This window comes from Schistocerca gregaria, chromosome 3, assembly GCF_023897955.1.
Source record: "Schistocerca gregaria isolate iqSchGreg1 chromosome 3, iqSchGreg1.2, whole genome shotgun sequence".
NCBI lineage: Eukaryota > Metazoa > Arthropoda > Insecta > Orthoptera > Acrididae > Schistocerca > Schistocerca gregaria.
Window position 1 is genome coordinate 628,315,245 of NC_064922.1, and position 21,952 is coordinate 628,337,196.

A 21,952-nucleotide genomic window follows, 5' to 3' on the forward strand; every position below is an offset into this window, starting at 1 on the left:
GTTCGATGAAGGTTTGGATGTACCGTGCACAATTCAGTGTCCCCTCGACGATCACCACAGGTGTACGGCCAGTGTAGGAGATCGCTCCCCACACCATGATGCCGGGTGTTGGCCCTGTGTGCCTCGGTCGTATGCACTCCTGATTGTGGCGCTCACCTGCACGGCGCCAAACACGCATACGACCATCATTGGCACCAAGGCAGAAGCGACTCTCATCGCTGAAGACGACACGTCTCCATTCGTCCCTCCATTCACGCCTGTCGCGACACCACTGGAGGCAGGCTGCACGATGTTGGGGCGTGAGCGGAAGACGGCCTAACGGTGTGCGGGACCGTAGCCCAGCTTCATGGAGACGGTTGCGAATGGTCCTCGCCGATACCCCAGGAGCAGCAGTGTCCCTAATTTGCTGGGAAGTGGCGGTGCGGTCCCCTACGGCACTGTGTAGGATCCTACGGTCTTGGCGTGCATCCGTGCGTCGCTGCGGTCCAGTCCCAGGTCGACGGGCACGTGCACCTTCCGCCGACCACTGGCGACAACATCGATGTACTGTGGAGATCTCACGCCCCACGTGTTGAGCAATTCGGCGGTACGTCCCCCGGCACCCGCATGCCCACTATACTCCCTCGCTTAAAGTCCGTCAACTGCACATACGGTTCAAGTCCACGCTGTCGCGGCATGCTACCAGTGTTAAAGACTGCGATGGAGCTCCGTATGCCACGGCAAACTGGCTGATACTGACGGCGGCGGTGCACAAATGCTGCGCAGCTAGCGCCATTTGACGGCCAACACCGCGGTTCCTGGTGTGTCCGCTGTGCCGTGCGTGTGATCCTTGCTTGTACAGCCCTCTCGCAGTGTCCGGAGCAAGTATGGTGGGTCTGACACACCGGTGTCAATGTGTTCTTTTTTCCATTTCCAGGAGTGTACCTACCATTATGCTTAATAATTAGTATGGATTTAGGAAAGGCCAAAGCTATTAATGAACTAATCACTAAAATAAGCAAATGCCTGGATAACAAGGAGAGCGTACCCGGCATCTTCTGTGAACTCAGTAAGGCATTTGATATGGTAAACCATAAGCAGCTGCTCCTCAAATTAGCTTCTTATGGCTTCCACAAAATATTTTTAAATTGGTTCCAAGTCGTATCTCAAAAATAGGAAACAGAGGGTAGCTATACAACATAAGGGCGAGAAAGCTTGCTTTAGTTGGAAGGAAAAACAAGCACATGTACCCAAGGGGTCCATACTAGGTCCATTACTATTTCTATATTATATAAATGACAAGCCAGGAAAGGTAACTTCAGATACGATTCTGTATGCAGATCGCTCAACAGCAGTAGTCTGCTGTAAAACACTGAAGAATTAGCACAGAAAACAAAACAGACTCTTCAAGAACTAGAAAGTTGGATAAATAATAATGCTATGAAACTAAACTTAACAAAAACACCAAATGTACACTTCAGGATCAAACAAACTGTTGAATATATAACACAGTTAAGTAATGGAGGCAGAGAACTGCTAACTGCAGAATCTGTCAACTTTCTGGGCGTGACCATAAACAAAAACTTGTCATGGACTGACCATGTGGATTGCTTACTGAAGCAGTTAAATAGTTTTGTTTACGCAGTGAGGGTTCTGAATAATGTAACTGACTTGGCTGTTAGGAAAATTGTGTATCAGGCATATTTTATATCAGTTGTAAGATATGGCATAATTTTTTGGGGAGTTGAAAAAGGAAGCCGCCTCAAAGGGTTCAAGCTACAGAAAAAAAAAGTATCAGACCTATGATTGGAACAAAAAACAGACAATCATGCAAACCTTATCATGCAAACCTTTATTTGCAAGCCTTGACTTACTGACAATTCCTTCCTTGTTTATAGATGAAGCACTTCTCTTTGAGTTAAAAAACCCACATCTTTTTGAGGAAAATTCATTTACACATAATTATGAAACAAGGCACAAACACGATCGCATGTTACCTTGCCACAGACTAACTATTTGAAAACACTACATATCACATGGCTTTGAAGCTTAGCAATAAAATCCGTTCAAAGATGAAAAACTGCAAGCTAGAATCCACCAATGCAAACCCTGAAAAATATTTAAAAAGCAAATGCTACTACAGTGTGGATGATTTTATAAACAAGGAAGAAAAGTAGGAGATATTACATATGTTTTGTTTTCCTGTCTCCCTCTCCCTTTCCCTCTTCTTCTTCTTCTTCTTCTTCTTCTTCTTCTTTTTTTACATTACATTCTATGTGCATGCTTTTGTTCACTTTTATGGAGGTATATGTTCTTTTTATGTGTGTCCATACTTATAAACTATGTATCATATGAACTATATGTCTAAATATCTAGATGTAAACATATCTACTACTTTTATGAAAGTATGTGGTCTTTGAAGTATGTCCACATTTAAAAACTACAGAAACAAACATAAAATATACTTTAAAACAATGATTTAAAATCACTGTGCAAATTTTAAGAAAAAGGAAGCAATCCACACATAATTATCTTTTTATATTGTAATATACTTTTGGGAACATCCATATGCGTTATTTTAATGTATTTTGTTTCAGGTATACTTAGGTAGGCACAGAATTATACATTAACAAGCCATCAATGATTCAATCAAATGATTGTATATAACATGTCATGTGACAATAAAGACTCTATTCTATTCTATTCTATTCTATTCTATTGACAATGGCAAATATCTATAAATAATTGATATTAATATAATGTAAATAAAATAGTACGAAACTTGCACATGGGAAAAATATATTAAAACCAAAGATTCCAAGACTTACCAAGCGGGAAAGTGCCGGTAGATAGCCACAATTAATAAAACACACAAACACACACACAGAATTTCGAGCTTTCGCAACCGGCGGCTGCTTCGTCAGGAAAGAGGGAAGGAAAGGAATGATGAAAGGATGTGGGTTTTAAGGGAGAGGGTAAGGAGTCATTCCAATCCCGGGAGCGGAAAGACTTACCTTACGGGGAAAAAAGGATAGGTATATACTCGCGCACTCGCGCGCGCACTCGCACGCGCACGCGCACACACACACACACACACACACACACACACACACACACACACAAAAGCAGACATATATATATATATGGAGAGTATATGTCTGCTTATGTCTGTGTATGTATGGATGGATGTGTGTGTGTGTGTGTGTGTGTGTGTGTAAGGTAAGTCTTTCCGCTCCCGGGATTGGAATGACTCCTTACCCTCTCCCTTAAAACCCACATCCTTTCATCATTCCTTTTCCTTCCCTCTTTCCTGACGAAGCAGCCGCCGGTTGCGAAAGCTCGAAATTCTGTGTGTGTGTTTGTGTGTTTTATTCATTGTGCCTATCTGCCGGCACTTTCCCACTTGGTAAGTCTTGGAATCTTTGATATTAATATAAGATAGGCATGAAGGATGGCTATGTTGAGGCATACTAAAAAAAGAAGGTAACACTGTTCGCTGTTTGACAATGATGAAACAAAATGGCAAGAGGAACTCCAGAGACATAAAAATTTAACATTTAGTACAAAAAGCATTTTAATCAATGATTGAGGGCACTAATGAACTAACAGTTAAAAACATATATATGGATTAAGGATAATGATCACAGAATTAAGTCGATTTTTGAGTGAGGTATTCCAAAGATCTTTAGAAAGTTCATTCCATTTCTGCATTTCACTCTAGTTGAATGACTGTCTGATAAGAAAAAGGGCTAAGGGAAAAAGATAGAAAGAGGGAGAGTTTTCACAGAAGAACAAGCAGAGCACCAATTCACAATTATTAAAGTAAGTAGAGTTTGGTGACATCAGTGCATAAAAGGTCTCAGCATCCAGATTTGTACGTGCGCCAACTTGCGCTTGCGTAAATGTGCCTTCTGGCCAAAATTCCAGCTGTATAGCAATCTTTTTGTTGTGCCTGTCTGTGATTCAACATCTCCTCTATATGTAGAGTACAAATGAACATTTATCCACAAATAGCTGATAAAACAGGATCCACAGCTTCACTTAGCCAGCTGTTGCAGTAGCCTTCATTACAGCCGTTGCTGACCCGTCATCACGAAGTGTTGCAGGAAACTCCAATTGTCACAGTTTAAGTTACTGACAGAGCTAAGACATTGACACTGTACACAATGGCAGAGCGAAACTGGAACTACTATTATATTAGTTACTATTCATTCTAGCATTCACAAGTTTCATACTATGGTCAAAAGATATTTATCTAATTTATGCTAGGAACATTTCATTAAACCTAAAAATAATGAAATTTATCACTATAACTGCCAAGTGGTAGAAATACACACATCAAAAAAAGTTTTGCATCACCTCGGTTTCTAGGGTTCTGGGCCCTGTACAGAAAATTTGAACAGAGATCAACATAAACATCATTTCTGCCCTTTTTATTGCACATGAAAACCATACATTGTATGTTGTACCACCAGACAGCAAGACTTTCAGAGGTGGTGGTCCAGATTGCCGTACATACTGCCCCCAAGTTCATCAAAGCACTGTTGGTCCAGATTGTCCCACTCCTCAACAGTGATTCGGCATAGGTCCCTCAGAGCAACTGGTGGGTCATGTCATCCATAAAAAGCCCTTTTCAATATATACCAGACATGTTTGATAGGGTTCTTGTCTGGAGAACATACCAGCCACTCTAGTTGAGCAATGTTGTTATCCTGAAGGAAGTCATTCACAAGATGTGCACAATGGGGTTGAGAACTGTCATCCATGAAGACAAATGCCTCACCAATATGCTGCCGATTTGGTTGCACTATCGGTAGGAGGATGGCATTCACATATCGTACAGCTGTTACAGTGCCTCCCATGACCACCAGCGGCGTATGTCAGCCCCACATAATACCACCCCAAAGCAGCAGGGAACCTCTACCTTGCTGCACTCACTGGACAGTGTGTCTAATGGTTCAGAGTGACCAGGTTGCCACCAAACATGTCTCCAACGATTGTCTGGTTGAAGGCATATGCGATAATCATTGCTGAAGAGAACATGATGCCAATCCTGAGCGGTACATTCAGCATGTTGTTGGGCCCATCTCTACCACACTGCATGGTATAATAGTTGCAATGATAGACCTTGCCATGGACATGAAGGGGTGAAGTTGCGCATCATGCTGACTATTGCGCACAGTTTGAGTCATTACACGAAGCTGCAGGAAAATCATTATTCAACATGGTGGCATTGCTGTCAGAGTTCCTCAGAGCCATAATCCGTAGGTAGCGGTCATCCACTGCAGTAGTAGCCCTTGGTTGGCCTGAGCAAGGCAAGTCACCGACAGTTCCTGTGTCTCTATATCTCCTTCATGTCCAAACAACATCGCTTTGGTTCACTCCAAGATGCCTGGACCTTTCCTTGTTGAGAGCCCTTCCTGGCACAAAGTAACAATGCGGAAACGATCAAACTGCGGTATTGGACTTCTAGGCATGGTTGAACTATAGACAACATGAGCTGTGTACCTCCTTCCTGGTGGAATCACTGGAACTGATCAGCTGTCAGACCCCCTCCATCTAACAGGTGCTGCTCATGCATGGTTGTTCACATCTTTGGGCAGCTTTAGTGACATATCTGAACAGTCGAAGGGGCTGTGTCTGTGATATAATATCTACAGTCAACATATATCTTCAGGAGTTCTGGGAACCAGGGTGATGTCAAACTTTTTTTGATGTGTGTACTATGTTAACTTTTTGGCAACAGCAGAAAATTTTGGAAGCATGACAGCAAAAGTTCAATCATTTATTATAATGAGTAGAGCAGGAGTGTACATCCAAAAGCATTGTGCCACATCAATGCTGCTCAATAAACACTTGCTGTAATTTCCTTGACTGTGAAGTCCAGCTAACCCTAACATTCCAAAGGTTGTGTGATTTGAAGAGTGCCTACACTCTACGTACATCCATTTTTATTGGTATACAATACAATCATCTTAAAATGGTTTGAGAATCCAAAACTGTGCACCACTGAAATCTAAATTAAAGGGATATCTCAATCTGTCCAATGACAGCTTGTGTGGCAGAATGTACTTTCATTCGTCAACTTGTGGTGGTTGCAGACCCACTTGCAATTAAAATGGTATACAAGTTTTAGACTCCAACTGCTAATACTACACACTTTAGGAATGTACCTGACTTTTAAATCCACTTCTTTAGTTTTCAGGTACCCAGTTTCACGGAGTATCCTACAATTTTCTGTTGTAACAGCATCAAATTTTTGCGTAAGTGATTCAATTTCACTATGACAAACACGAATTTCACACAACCTCTGTTCCAATTCTCTTCTTGCATTATCTCTTTCTGCAAGTGCTGCATCATGTCGAAGTTTGTATTCCTCAAACTGCTTCTCCAACCTGTAACAAAAATGATTTGGCAATGAAAAAGAAACTAAAATACAGAAGTTAGACAGGCTGCAATATTTACATGAGACTGTCTGATGGATTAACAAAAGACACCATTCTATGTAGCATGCTTTAAAATAAGAAGGGAAAATAGCAGATATGTAAGACAGGATATGGCTCAGCTGGAGATACCTTCATTGTAGTTCTAATAAGAAAGCAGTTCTAACATTGTAGTACATGTAAAGGGTTGCTCTGTTTTATTTTGATTTTGTCATGGCCTCTGTTGTTCAGGTTCCTATTATTAACATAGAAAGCCACAGCTACTTACATTAACAGTCTTTCCATAGTGAAACATTACCAAACAATGAAAATAATTTCAAGAGTAAAAACCAGAAAAATATTGTGTAAAAACCAACTGTCACAGAGCAAAAAGATCAGAATAAAAATGTTTCTGGGACAATACAGACAAAATCTGAGAATACATACGTTACTGTTTTTTGATGCAATGTTAAATTTTCATTCTGTAAGGTTTGCATTTTCTTCTGCAAATCAGATGCTTCACACAAAGCATTACTGAGGTCTTTCTTGACAGCAAAATAATCTTCTGATTTACATGACAAATTGCTTTCCAAATCACTGATCTGCTGCTCTGAAAAATTAAACAATTTTTTATTCAAATTGTGAGCAACACAGATCATGCCCACTTTATAAATTAAGACATTGACTCCAAAAGAACAACTTTTCATTAAACCACTTCTAATGACTTTTATGTATTTTATACTTATTTTATACATGATTAATAAAATTTCCCAATTTCTGTGTGTTGTGTAAGAACCGTTGACATGAAGCTCTTTATCACAATGAAAATTAATAATAAATTTTGTATTATTTCCATTGACACACATCTGAAATGGAAAGGTTCCACAAGAAAATGAATACTACAACCAAATTACAATGCACACAAAAGTAACCAAAAAATCCAAAAAAAATAATTAAGTTTTCAATTTGACTGGGGGAAAAAAAGAGAGGGAGAGGGAGAGGGAGAGGGAGAGGGAGAGGGAGAGGGAGAGGGAGAGAAAGAGAGAGAGGGAGAGGGAGAGAAAGAGAAAGAGGGAGAGGGAGAGGAAGAGAAAGAGGGAGAGAGGGAGAGAGGGGGAGAGGGGGAGAAAGAGGGAGAGGGAGAGGGAGAGGAAGGGAGAGAGGGGGAGAGGGGGAGAGGGGGAGAGGGGGAGAGGGGGAGAGGGGGAGAGGGGGAGAGGGGGAGAGGGGGAGAGGGGGAGAGGGGGAGAGGGGGAGAGGGGGAGAGGGGGAGAAGGGGGAGAGGGGGAGAAGGGGGAGAGGGGGAGAAGGGGGAGAGGGGGAGAAGGGGGAGAGGGGGAGGAGGGGGAGAGGGGGAGAGGGGGAGAGGGAGGGTGGGAGAGGGAGGGTGGGAGAGGGAGGGTGGGAGAGGGAGGGTGGGAGAGGGAGGGTGGGAGAGGGAGGGTGGGAGAGGGAGGGTGGGAGAGGGAGGGTGGAGAGAGAGAGAGAGAGAGAGAGAGAGAGAGAGAGAGAGAGAGGAAAATTTAACTTTGTAATTTCAGTGTACACTGGAAGCACTTAAGGAGAGAGGAAAGTACCTGAATTCCACAGACCATAACAGAAAAAGAAAGCTGTTAATCAAGAATGGACATAAGTAAAATCTGGGACCAGATTTATGCCGATGACAATTGTGTGGGTCTTACATAGCTTTAGCTGTCCTATGTCGAGAAAAATTCAGTAAATTCAAATACAGTAAGATGACACTGCCTTTAAATTTAAGGGCAATAATAAGTTTAAGATGACTTGGAGGAAGTTGATATTTCACAGCTCTCAAGGTGACTAGGTCACTCTGAAAGTTAAAAAAAAACCAAGTACATGGTTTCATTTGCACACAATATTTAGAATAGAGAGGAAGAGATCTTTTGTATGTGCTCCAAGTTCATTTATGACTGCAGGTTTTAAATATATAATGAATCAATCACGCCACGAAAATGACAGAAGCTGAAGTAATTGACTAAAATTTGTGGTATGGCCAGGACTTGAGCCTGGGTCTCCTGCTTACTAAGCAGATGTGATAGCAATTACACCACAATAGTAGTATAGGTAACACATCTGCATGGAGTATCCTCGTCCAATGCCCTCCCTAACACAAACTTCAATTCCACACCTTCAGCCTATTTTCCCCTTTTTAAATTGTCAGTATTGCCGAGGCTCTCTGGTAACTGGAATGGCACCCCAGTTTTGTATGTAATGGGAAAATCCTGCCTGTATCTCATGTGTAGGGGGGTCTATAAATAAAACTGAGACACCTATGTCTCGAGGAAAATTTAATTAAGTCAGATTTATGCCAAGAAAACTACAGAAATGACAAAGTTTTAAGAACGATTATTTTTTCAGTTTATCAATGAACTTCCAAAAAAGTCACTTCACTGCAGCATCGGTCTATCTATCTTTACAACTTTCAACAGTGTACAACTATTAAAAGCATATTTCCACATGATATTTAATCACTATTGGCCACAGAGAAAAAGCAATTGTGAGCAGGGATAAGGACATCAAAGAGTGCATAGGTGATTTATGTAGCGTTATCCTTCCAAAACCTTTCTATTTTGTTGGATAAGTGACTTCCAGCAAGAAAGAAATTTCCTTAAAAACAAAAGTGAATCAATGGACCCAGAAACAATTATCCAAGAAAACAACGTAATTGTTCTGAGAATGGTTGCAGGCCGGCACCCACTGCATCCGCAGTACAGTCTGTAAATTCCTGGGGCAAAATGCATCTTACTGCTGGAGGTGGTGTTGGTGGGTCAAGGTGACCTGTTCTGAACTATGTTTAAGCCACTTCTTTCCAAATTTTTGACTGGAGGGATGTTCGCTGCAGTGAAACTGCTGGTTTCATAAATTAAGGTTTGTTATTTCGTACCTCTAGCTACACATTCTCAAAATTACACTTAACTCTCCTCATCAATGAGGTAGTAGCACCCAAATGGACAGCACGCACTAGTCCCTTTCTGCCACATCAGCTTGTTCAGTTTCCTGCAACCCCATGTAACCCAGTACCTGGCAGAATGATACTTCCTACCTTTTCCATAGTAGCATGTCAAAGATGTTTTGTCTGCTGTATACATTTTTTTCTGTTGGATAAATGGAATGTACAGCAGTTTGGGAACCAGAACCAATGAGAAAATATTTAAATTGATTGCACCTTCAGGATTGCATAGTGCCCTGTGTAAAAGACTGTAAATCTGCACTGAAGTCAAATCCTAAAGGTGCAGTCAACAGAAATTACTGTGCAGCTGAAAGAACTGCCCTGCTTAGAATGAGCAGCATAAATAGCTAGTAAAATTTCAATGTTAATCAAAAAATGTGTTAAAGTTTTTTTTTCTTTTTTTTTTCCTTCTTCAAATAAAATGTGACTGTGTACAAGAGTCCTTATCCTGCACCTCACTACTGACCAACCTTTAATTAGACGATTTAGGTTCACCAAACAAAAAGTTGTTTCTTTGCACTAATCCCAAAACAGTTTTGTTGCTCCTCAGAGATTTGTATCAACATGTTCCACTTGCAGTTAGTGAAAAATAACAAACTGATCACTGGGAAGGACTGGAACTTACTCGCATGTCACACCATGAAGAGCTTTGGCTGGATGGTCACAGGTGGTTCCTCAGGCTCTGCGCCATGGCTAGGTACAGGGCTTGTCCCGAAGGTTTGAATCACCAAACTAGTGCCCTCACTAAACTGAGTCTATTAGTCTCCTTCCTCCACCAGCTCTCATTCCCTTCCCTACTCCCCCATACAAACCTTCTACCCCCAATGCATCTCTAAAGTCCTCTCCCCCTCCCTCCCACACAGCCCCTGATGCTGTACTTAGCAGCCCACCATCCTGGCCCTAACATGTCCCTGCACACTCCCTCACACAGCACTACAGCATTTTACCTCACCCCCATCCTGCTATCTCTCCCTCCATCTGACACCTCTGCTGTACTCCCACTATCCACTTACTCCAGAGGAGAGACAGCTCCTGGAGATGACAGTGGCTCTGTGTGTGTGTGTGTGTGTGTGTGTGTGTGTGTGTGTGTGTGTGTGTGTGTGTGTGTCATCTGAAGACTTCGGACAGCTAAAAGTAAATATCCAACATTTTGCTTTTAAACTTGCCTGTCCGCTATTCAACAGCTCCTCTTCCATATGGTAAGCAGCCGAGCCGCCTATCCTACAAAAAGTTATTCTATCCTAGATTTTCTATTTTTTTTAACCATCATGATGGCAACCCGTAACCACAATGCATATGATAAAAAATAGTGAGACTGTCAGGGAATTGATATGTACTCATATCTTTGCTCCTGAACTTCATACAATTAGATGGTTTTTGCAACTGTAAAAAGTAATGACTGCACAACCAGTGAATGAAACAGATTACTTGCAACACCTGTGATTCATGTAGACAAAATTATCGTTGCAAGAAGAAACCTTAGTCGTGTTTGTAGTGACGAATCACAAAGCTCATTTACATTTTAACAATTTCAATGACAAACAAAACTTTCATTTTTTGTTTATGGTGAAACTGTTAGTGTTAGATCATAACATTACAAACTTCTGAGACTGAAAATAAGGTGTTTTTTCTCTTGAATAGTACAGTTTCAGCAGGACAAAGTAAGGGTTGAAATGATCAAGATATTGGCAACACTTGTTCAATGAGTAATTCCTCAACAAAAACAATTTACGATCTGCTTTACTTAATGTTTGTCAGCGTAACTTTTTTTCTGGAGCAGTACCTATTCGGGAGGAGGGGGGGGGGGGGGCGGGAAGAGGGAGAGTAGAACATGAATTAAGGTAGGAAATTTAATCTAAATATTAGTCAAAGATTTGACACTGATAAATCAGATAGATGTATAATGTTCTGGACAAAAAGCTACTGGCAGTTGTGAAGTGTTAGGCGTCAAAGAAGATAATTCAATTAGCTTCCATACAGAAACCCATCAGCCAGTAATAAATTTCAATGTGTAGCAGTTTTGGCAATTTGGTATTTAAGCTCACCAGCAAAGGATCCTTAGTGACAGTTATCCTGTCTGTTTGTTGGGAGCTACAAACATGCAGAAGACATCTAAGTCCTACTGATACAACCAGTACATAGCACGACTTGTTCAAAGGGTAGAAGGATATTGAGCCTTTTGGAAAGTATACAAAATCAATATTACACTAATATTGTTACAAAATGGATTCACATTTTGCTGACTCAGCTGTTTGTGATATATGAAAATTTCTGTTGGACCAGTACTCAAACCTGGATTTCCTGCCTATTGCGAGTGGTTACCCTAATCACATTAGCTATCCGAATATGCCTCCAGAACCATTCCAAACTTGCATATGTTACAGAGTCCACAATCCTTATGCTCACACATTCCACGATTCCGCAACAGGGAGGGACAAATATTTTATCATTATTTTTATCTGTTAAGACCTGGATACTTTACTGATGGTTACAATGCATCTATCTTCACACAACAATGTCCTTCCAGACTCTGTGACATGTGGAAATTTGAAGTGGTCCTGGAGGCGTGCTCAGGTACCCAAAGTGCTTAAGGCAACCATTTGCGAGAAGTGATAAATACAGGTTGAGTCCAGGTACAGCACAAATTTTCATGTGTCGCAAACAAAAGATGTCAATCCAGATTCGCAAAAAGGCAAATCTGTTGCATCATACGATGATTACAACTGTAATCATCAGTACAGTGTATGTCACTTTAAACACACATACACGTCAAAAGGAGATTGTTATGTGAAGATAAGTACACTGCATTAAGACAGGTATTGTAACCATTAATATCACTAATAATGGTCGAATGAAATACTATTGGAATTATTTCTTTGTGAAACCATGCAGTTAAATCTTACTCATCTCTATAAGAAGTTGGGCTACAGCAGCACTCACCACTGGGCAACACTAAATAACCTTGTAACAGGAAACAATAAGTCCGTTTAAGCACAAGACATTGGTTGGTTGGTTGGTTTGTGGGTGTTGAAGAAACCAGACTACAAAAGCCATCGGTCCCTTTTTCCTCGACCATGAAAACCCACAAGGAATAAAAACAAGCGATGGAGGTAACAAGGGACGACGCAGAACACGAAAGACATAGACAAAGATCAGAAAAGAGGAATTAAAAACACACACAGCATTACAGTGTTTGGCCGACCATGGAAACAAAAAAGGAAAACCCAACCATCAAGAGAGACACTAAAAACTGCAGTCGAAAACAATAAGCCAAAGGCCATACAAAAGAGAGAGAGAGAGAGAGAGAGAGAGAGAGAGAGAGAGAGAGAGAGAGAGAGAGAGAGAGAGAGACCCCTCAGATCGAGTGATAAAAGCCCCTTGTGAATAAAACTTGAAACTAAGCCTGTCATTGCAGGGTCATCTGTTGAAAGTGCAGGTAGCGTATCAGGCAGTGCAAACGTCCGTCTGAGTGCGGTTAAGAATGGACAAGCCACCAAGATGTGGAACACTGTCAACGCTGATCCACAGCGACGTAGAGGTGATTTCTTGCGGCGCAATAAATGACCGTGTGTCAGTCAGGTGTGGGCAATGCAAAGCCAGCAGAAAACAACTGACTCCTTGCAAGAGGCTCGCAAGGAGGAGTGCCACATACCAGGAGTCTCCTTGATGACCCGAAGTTTGTTGGGGGAAGGCAAGGTGCGTCATTCAGTACCCCTAGCACCAAGGACTTTTTGTCGCAATACTGACTGAAGATCAAATTCCGGAAGGCAAATCTCCAGGGCGGTGGCACTGATAGCCTGTTTGGCCCGGGTGTCAACACTTACATTGCTCGGGATGCCGACATGACCCAGGGTCCACACAAAAACCACGGAGCAGCTGCAACGGGCAAGAGTATGGATGGACTCATGGATAGCCATCACCATATGAGAAGAAGGAAAACACTCGTCAAGAGCTCGGAAATCACTCAGGGAGTCACTACAGATAACAAAGGACTCAACTGAGCAGGAGCAGATATACTCTAGGGCGCGAGAGATGGCGACAAGCTCTGGAGTGAAAATACTGCAGCCAGACAGCAATGAGCGTTGTTCAGATTGTTCCCCAAGAATCGAAGCACAACCAACTCAGCCTGCAACCATCGAACCATCGGTATAGACTACGGTAGAGCCGGGAAACGTGGCAAGGAAGGAAAGAAAGTGTCGGTGGAGGGCCTCGGGAGGGACTGAGTCTTTCGAGCTTTGTGCCAAATCCAGCTGAAGGTATGGGCGGGGCACACACCGGCCCAGAAAAGAGGTGGAAGAGGGAAATACTCAAGCCCGGAGAGAAGAGACCAGATGTGAACCGCAATCGCACACCCCGACCGGGGCCGCTGTGTGGGAAATGGACCACAGAGGTGGGGAACAGGAGACGGTAATTTGGATGGCCAGGCAAGCTACAAACACATGCAGCATAAGCGGCCAGGAGTCGTTGGTGCTGGATCTGCAATGGACGGACACCAGCCTCCACGAGTAAGCTGCTTACAGGGCTTGTGCGGAAAGCTCCGGTTGCGACTCGGATCCCGCAGTGAAGTATGGGGTCAAGCAATCACAACGTGGAAGGCGATGGCGAACTGTGAACCAGGCTCCCATAGTCAAGATGGGACTGAATCAACGCCTGATACAGTCGGAGAAGGGTAGACCGATCGGCACCCCAGCTGGTGTGACTCAAGCAACATAGATCATTAAGATGCCACCAACATGTTTGTTTAATCTGCCGAATATGAGGGAGCCAAGTTAATCAGGCATCAAAAAGCAATCCCAAAAACCGATGTGTTTCCACCACAGCAAGAGGTTCACCATCAAGATAAAGTCATGACTCAGGGTGAAAAGTGCGATGCCAGTAGAAATGCATGACACTAGTCTTGGCGGCCAAAAACTGGAAGCCGCCCAATATGGCCCAAGACTGCGCCTTGTGGATAGCGCCCTGCAGCTGCCGTTCAGTGGAGCTATAGTACAGGCAAAATCATCAGCTATAAAGAAGCCAATATGGATGTTCCAACAACTGCAGCTAGCCCATTGATAGCAACTAAAAAGAGGGAGACACTCAAGAAACAGCCTTGCGGGACCCCATTCTCCTGGACTCGGTAAGAACTATGGGAGGGACCAATTTGCATGCGGAAGGTACGAAGCATCAGAAAATTTTGAATAAAAATCGGGAGCGGGCCCCTAAGACCCCCCCCACCCATGATGCGTGGTGAGGATGTGATGTCGCCATGTTGTATCATATGCCTTCCGCACATAAAAAAAAAAACGGCAACCAGATACTGACAGCGGGCAAATGTCGTACAGATGGCAGACTCCAGGCAGACCAGATCATCAGAGGCAGAGCGGCCCTTACAGAACCCACCCTGAGATGGAGCCAGAAGGCACCGAGACTGAAGTAGCCAACTCAACCTCTGGCTGACCATACGTTCAAGCAACTTGCACAGACCGTTGGTGAGGCTAATGGGGCAGTAGCTGTCCACCTCCAGTGAGTTATTGCCAGGCTTCAACACTGGTACAACAATGCTTTCCCGCCACTGAGACGGGAACTCACCCTCAACCCAGATACGATTGAAAAGGTCTAGGAGGTGTCACTAACAGTCCACCGAGAGGTATTTGAGCATCTGATAGTGGATGTGATTCAGCCCAGGCGCCGTATCAATGAAAGCGGCTAGGACACTTTGGAATTCCCACTCACAGAATTGAGCACTGTACGATTCAGCATGGGGCGTATGGAATGAAAGGCTCTGACGTTCTAATCACTCTTTCAGGAAGCAGAAGGCTAGAAGGTAATTCGTAGAAGCAGAACTCTGAGCATAATGCTCTGCTAAGAGGTCTGCAATTTTGTCTAATTAAGTACAGACTGCTCCATTCAGTGAAATCCCAGGGATGCTGATGAGGGTATGATATCTGATGGAGAGGTATGGATACCAACAGAAAGACATACCTTTCCCAGCACTGCTGCTTCCATTGGCGAATAAGGCATTGGGCTCGGGCATGGAGCCACTTAAAGGTAAGGAGGAGTACCAGTGTTGAGTGCCACTTATGATGTGGGAGGGCCCGCCTGCAATCTCTAATCACCTCAGCGATCTACAGTGACCACCAAGGCACATTCCTCCCCTGAGGGGACCCAGAAGAACAGGGAATTGCAGATCCCGCTGCAGAAAGATGTCGGTGGCTATCATTTGAACCACCACATCAACAGCATCATGAGAAAGAGAATCAATAGTGGCAATGGAGGTGAACAAGTCCCAGTCAGCCATATTCAAAGCCCATCTGGGGAGGTGTCCAGAAGAGGGACGCTGTGGCAGTGACAGAAAGATCAGAAAATGGTCACCGATATGCACATTGGACAAACAGTAGAAGGCCAGGGCTGTAGACCGAAAGGTCAATGGCCGAGTACGTGCCATGCACCACACTGAAATGTGTGGAGGCACCATTATTTAAAAGAGAAAGGTTGAGCTGTGCCAACACGCTCAATGACAGTGCCTCTGCCTGTTGCCACCAATCCACCCCACAAAGGGTTATGGGCATTAAAGTTGCCCAGCAACAGAAAGGTGGTAGCAGTTGAGCTATCACTGCAACCAATAAATGCTGTGGGACATCACCAGAAGACAGATACAGCAGACAGTAACAGCCTGAGGCAACCACATCCAAACAGCGACAGCCTCTGAAGGTAAAGAGAGTTAAGGACGTAGATGCAGATTCCACCAGATATCCTCGCATAAGCTGCCTGATTCTTATAATAACCCTGATAGCCACGGAGAGCAAGGGTTCGCGTCACTGGAAACCAAGTTTCCTGGAGAGCAATGCAGAAGAAATGGTGAAGTAGTTGGAGCTCAGCAAGGTGGTGGAAAAAACCACTGCAATTCCACTGGAGAATGACACTGTCTCCAGCCAAAAATGGCATGAAGGGACCAAGTAGGCAGATTACGCCACTGGGTCACCTGCTGACACCAACTGAGTACCTGTGAAATTAACATCCATTGCGTCTGAGATGAGAGTCCGGCAATATCTCGGTCCTCAGCGGACGCCAAAATCTCCACCTCATCCTCAGACGCAGCTCATAGGGTGCTGTGGTCTGGGTGCCACCGCAAGATCTGGATTCTTGGGGGCCTTCTTCTTTTTTGGTTTCTCTCACTGTTCCTTCAGTGGTACTGGCTGGGAGGACTTCACTGGGTCAGTCTCATGGAGTGAGGAGGACTATGAAGCCCTACGACCAGCTACCTGTAGTTGCTTAAGCCGCTGGCGGGTGCCGCTTTTCCACTGGTCGGAATGTGGGGAGTGACCCAAGGGACCCCTTCCTGGTGAAAGGAGCCAAAGAAAACATATGCTTCTCCAGATGAGAAGTGGGGGCTGATGTCCCCGATGGTTTGGGGGGGGGGGGGGGGGGGGTTGCTCCTGAAGTAGGAGGTGCAGGAAGGGAAGTGGCCTCCTTCATCAAGGGGGCTGGTGGAGTCTGACAGCTTTGAGAGCCAACTGTACGCAGAGAAACAGGAGATGGTAGAACCTTTGTCGCAGCGGCGGCATAGGTAGATGTCATACGCACAGGATGGAGCCTCTCGTTTTTTCACTTAGCCTCAGTGTAGGTCAGGCGGTCCAAGGTCTTGTATTCCATTATTTTCCGTTATTTCTGTAGAATCCTACAGTCCAGCGAGCAAGGGAAATAGAGCTCTCCGCAGTTAACACAGATGGGAGGCAGGGCACATGGAGTATTGGGATGCGAAGGATATCCACAACCTCGACACTTGATGCTGGAAGGACCGGGAAGATATATGGCCAAACTTCCAGCATTTAAAACACCACATCGGGGAGGGATACATAGCTTCACATCACAGCAGTAAACCATCACCTTGACCTTTTCGGGTAATGCATCACCTTCAAAGGCCAAGATAAAGACACCGGTGGCAATCTGATTATCCCTCAGACACAATGGATGCACCAGACGATGTGAACACCTCATCGTTCTAGGTTGTCTCACAATTCATCATCAGACTGCAAAAGAAGATCCCTGTGAAATATAAGACCCTGAACTATATTCAAGCTCTTATGGAGCATGATGGGAACAGAAACATCCCCCAGCTTGTCACAGGCAAGGAGTGCCTGTGACTGGGCAGAGGATGCTGTTCTGATCAAGACTGACCTAGAGCACATTTTGGCCAAGCCCTCCACCTCACCAAACTTGTCCTCTACATGCTATACAAAGAACTGAAGCTTCATCTTCGTGAAGGATGCCCCAGCAGCTCTCGTACAAACCGGGGTACCAGGGCAAATAAGTCTCAGTGTCATACTTAGCCTTTCGCTCCTCCCATGCTGTGGCCAGAGAGGGAAATGATTTGGGGCTGCACTTCCGCGCTGAATTGAGCCCGGGAACGCTTAGAGGCTGGCCACCAGCGAGCAATGATATACCACGCTTCCTTGCATGTCATCTGCCCTGATGCCACCCACTCCGACCAAGGGGCCTCCACTCCCCACCAGCTTCAGCAAGGGCCACCTAGCAGGATGGCCATTGCTGAGAGTCCTGGTGCTACAGGGTGACGGGCATCTACTCCTTGGCATACATGGGGAGTTAACGACGCAGGCATCAGCAGAGCAATTCCTGTGTTGTCAGGGGGCTACAACCTACAGGGTACATGGCGGCTGCACCACAACGGACTGGCTACCGTGCTGGATATCAGGTGCAAAGAAGTCAATGGCTGTCGTCGGCACAGAAAGCGACACTGCATAGTGCATATCGGAAATCGCACCCAGGAATGTATCCTCGCTCCAAGAGATGGAGAATGAGCAGGACTGCAAAGCGATGATGAGAAAGGGAGCTAAAGATCACAATGCATGATGGTCACAATGCACCATGTAAGGTGCCCTTCCCAACTGGCTCCCTCTTCAGGAAAATTTGGAAATATGGAGGTCAAACCCAAACCCAACAAGGCTGAAACGTCAGAGACTCCTTTTAGTCGCCTTTTATGACAGGCAGGAATACCACAGGCTTACTCTAATCCCCGGACCCAGCAGGGGGATTTGGGGGGGGGGGGGGGGGGGGGGGCATTACCTAGCTACAGAAGGAGAATTTCTGCAGATGTGATTAGCATTATTAAATTGTGGACTGAGAATATGTTTCGAAAAAGAAATTTGTTTCTCCATAAAGTCTGCAAAGTAGAACAGACCATACCAGTGACCACACTGCAACTACAGTGCAATTAGGAACCAATTTCTTAATATGAAAAACAAAAGCTACCAAACTGTGTAATAAAACTGAAATTATGTGGTCTTAATAAATGCTGAGAATATGAGAGAATCGTGTGTGTGTGGGGGGGGGGGGGGGGGGAGGGGGGATGGAGGAGGAACATAATTTTGTGGAAAGTGTACTACTCAACTTCTCTTAATATGGTTTGACACCTTTCTCTGCAACTGATTTCTGATTAATGAATTTCAGTGCTATAATATTCAATTCTACTTGCTACCTGAAAATGTATAGAACTACAACCTCTCTAAAGGGCTTTTACGGAAGTTCTTGAACACTATATTTCAAGTTTTACACTTAAATTAAAATCAACTATTAAAAGTAAGTTTTCAATGTACAAGGCTTGATACAAAAATACACAAAACGTTTGTTTTTTTAAATACGTTTATTTAAAGATCAATACTGATTTCGTCCCCTTCAAAGTACTTTGTATGAGATATGATGTATTTGCACCAGTGCATTTCTTCACTCTTTGAAATCATTTGCAGTGGTGTCTGGTTTCTTCAAATATTCTGTCTATTCAGTGTCAGGAAAACAAAATCCTTGCATTGTCATTTTCAGCCTCAGGATTGGGAAGAAGTCCCAGTAGGGGATGATCAGAAAATACAAATGCTGAGGCATCATAATGGTACCATATTTTTGTCAAAAATGCAAGAACCATAGTGAATTATGCGAAGGTGCATTATCTTGGTGCTATTGTCATGCCACAAATCCAGGTATTTTCTTTCAATTCCTGTTGTTAGCAATAAGTCTTCTTCATTTTTTCAGTTTTCCAATTTTTTTACAGGACATGTACAACCAATGAAGTCAAACAATTTGCACCTATTTTGATGAAATCTCCATACCTCAAATGTACTTCGATTGAGCTTTCTGGTGGGCAAACAACTACAATGACAACTGAAGAGCTTTAGCAAGTAAAGCTAAATATTATCCTAAAGTGGTTGTTTAGATATGAAGACTTCTACGTGGATCCTTTGTGGTGAGTTATACCATTAATGAACACAATGCCAAAGTGTGATTTCTGTGAGTAGATGGAGTGAGCACTTGTGATGGAAAAAGGATGGAGCTGTCACCCATCAACAAGGTGAATCCACTTATTTGTGCAAGCCACCAGTTACGGTGGAAGCCATGAATTCTGCATGTAAGTCTGCACCTTAAGGGCTCTGAAGAACCTTACTAAAATCTGCAAGCAAGAGCATCTAGGGGTTGCCACACAGTTCACCAGTCAGTTTGATAACATGTAAAGTATTCATTGATTACATTTTCATGATCCAGGCTCATGCCAATGGCAACCTTTATTCTTTCCTCCATAACCTCAACACCTACTCCCAAATCCACTTCACTAGATCCTTCTCAACTGAATGAGCCACCTTGATGAAAAATAGTCATCAAAAATGCTGATAATCTTATCAGACACTTCACTTACAGATGTTAGCCTACCCATTTCATCCATCTCCTCTGACACCAGTAAACCTATTGCAATGAATTTCTTCTTGCATACAAAAGGTTTCATTTCCTTGCCATCCCTTTATTGCATATCACGATCTGTTGAATTGTCAGACATGTATCTCATAAAATATCCCGGTCACCTTATACACTTTGCTGCTGATGGGAGCCTGCTAATTAGTATGCTACAACAGTGCTCCAGCAATATGTAATGGACCTTGTATCCTCTTGCATAGTCACAGTGTTAGAAAGAAAATTTACACCATCTGCCAAAATTACCATGGAACACCAAAGTTTGTTGTAATAACTGTTACATTTAACAAAACCCTTTTACAAATAAATCAGTTCCTTAATATTCTACACATAGCTCAACAGATCATCGACATATTCAGATCTTGGCTCAACATCACAAATAGTTAAATTCAAGTTCTCTCTCATAATTAACACCACAATTATTCAATTGTTTCTTTTCTTCTTTAGATTTCTGTTGTTCTAATGTCCTTTACTCGGAGATTAGCAAAGCACAGCCAAGCCACCAATCCAAAACACAGGCAGCCACACCCAGCAGATAGGGACACTCAACTGCTTCTTGCTTTCTCAATACTATTGCTTTTCCTCTTCTTTACCTCCACTGGTGCACCTGTCAGACGGAAATGTGCACAGTGGAAGTTTTCTAACTTAATAATTAGATGAATGGCATGACTAGGTCACAAGGACACCTTGCATTGCGCCAAGAGTGAGGGGGGTGGAATGCGATATTACTGAAATTGCCGTGTTACACCTCACTGTCAACCAGCCACTGATTCCTTTGACCACCCACTATTACCCTGGCCTTGAAAAGCTCAACCATGTCCTTTGACAGAATATCCTTGGCTAGCCCTGTTCCAATCCTGCACCCCATGGGTCATTCCCCTGTGGTCAGCCCAGATGCAAGGTCTGTTCCATACACCCACCCACCACCACCTCCTACCACAGTCCAGTCACAGATATTCCTGACCCAATAAAAGGCAGGCCCACATGTGAATGCAGTCAGCAAATACTGCACAATATTTTATGTGGGCACTACAAGCAACCAACTGTCTACTCAAATGAATGGCCACTGCCAACTGTGGCAAAATGCAAACTTGACCATTCAGTTGCCAAACACACTGCACACCACACCACAACAAAAATGAAGTCAACATCTGCTTCACTGTGCAGGCCACTTGGATTCTCCCTTCTAACAAAAGTTTTTGTGAGCTACACAGATGGGAATTATCTCTCTAGCATATCCTGCACACTCACAATCCGTCTGGGTCAAAATATATACCAAGTAATCCAGCACTGGTTGCTTGACCAGCACAGAAAAAAATTATATTACTGGGTGAATTCCCTCTTGTCCAGTAGACTAAAAACTATTTCTGAACAATTTTTATTGGTTCTTGTTTAGAAACACCAGCCAGTTTTGTTTCAGGTTGCAAGCATTCTTTTGCGTTTATAAACATCTGCTGTTTTTAAATTATTCAGTAATGGGTTGCCCCAGACCTTTTAACTCAGAAGCATTTAGTTAGCACACACTGGACTATAAATTAAAACCAATATCACATATCTAAATGTATTCCTTAATATATTTTTTGTGGCTCAAAAATATTGGTCACAAATTTAAAAAAAATTGTGACAGTATTATTCCAAAGAAAGAGTAATTTATCAGCCTTTGTTTTTGTGCTACCACACTACACAATATAGTTATTTTTTATAGAGTATCAATTGCGAGAAGTTTACACTAAAAAATACACTATTTTCAAAAAAGGGATTTTTTTTAATTTTTTAATTCTTTGGTCTGCAATATCTCTGTTATCAGACCAGATAAAAGTCTGAAAATTACACACTTAATACACCT

General features: G+C 43.3%; 1 protein-coding gene across 1 annotated transcript in view; it reads right to left on the bottom strand.

Moving 5' to 3' along the window:
- Positions 1-21,952, bottom strand: part of LOC126353882 (nucleoprotein TPR-like) — a 342,294-nt gene that overhangs the window by 303,485 nt on the left and 16,857 nt on the right. Inside the window, exons 2-3 of the mRNA XM_050003086.1 lie at positions 6,849-7,011; positions 6,153-6,374 (exon numbers count right to left, since the gene is read on the bottom strand). Of these exons, the coding sequence (XP_049859043.1) occupies positions 6,153-6,374; positions 6,849-7,011 (385 nt within the window). The remainder of the gene's footprint in view (positions 1-6,152; positions 6,375-6,848; positions 7,012-21,952) is intronic.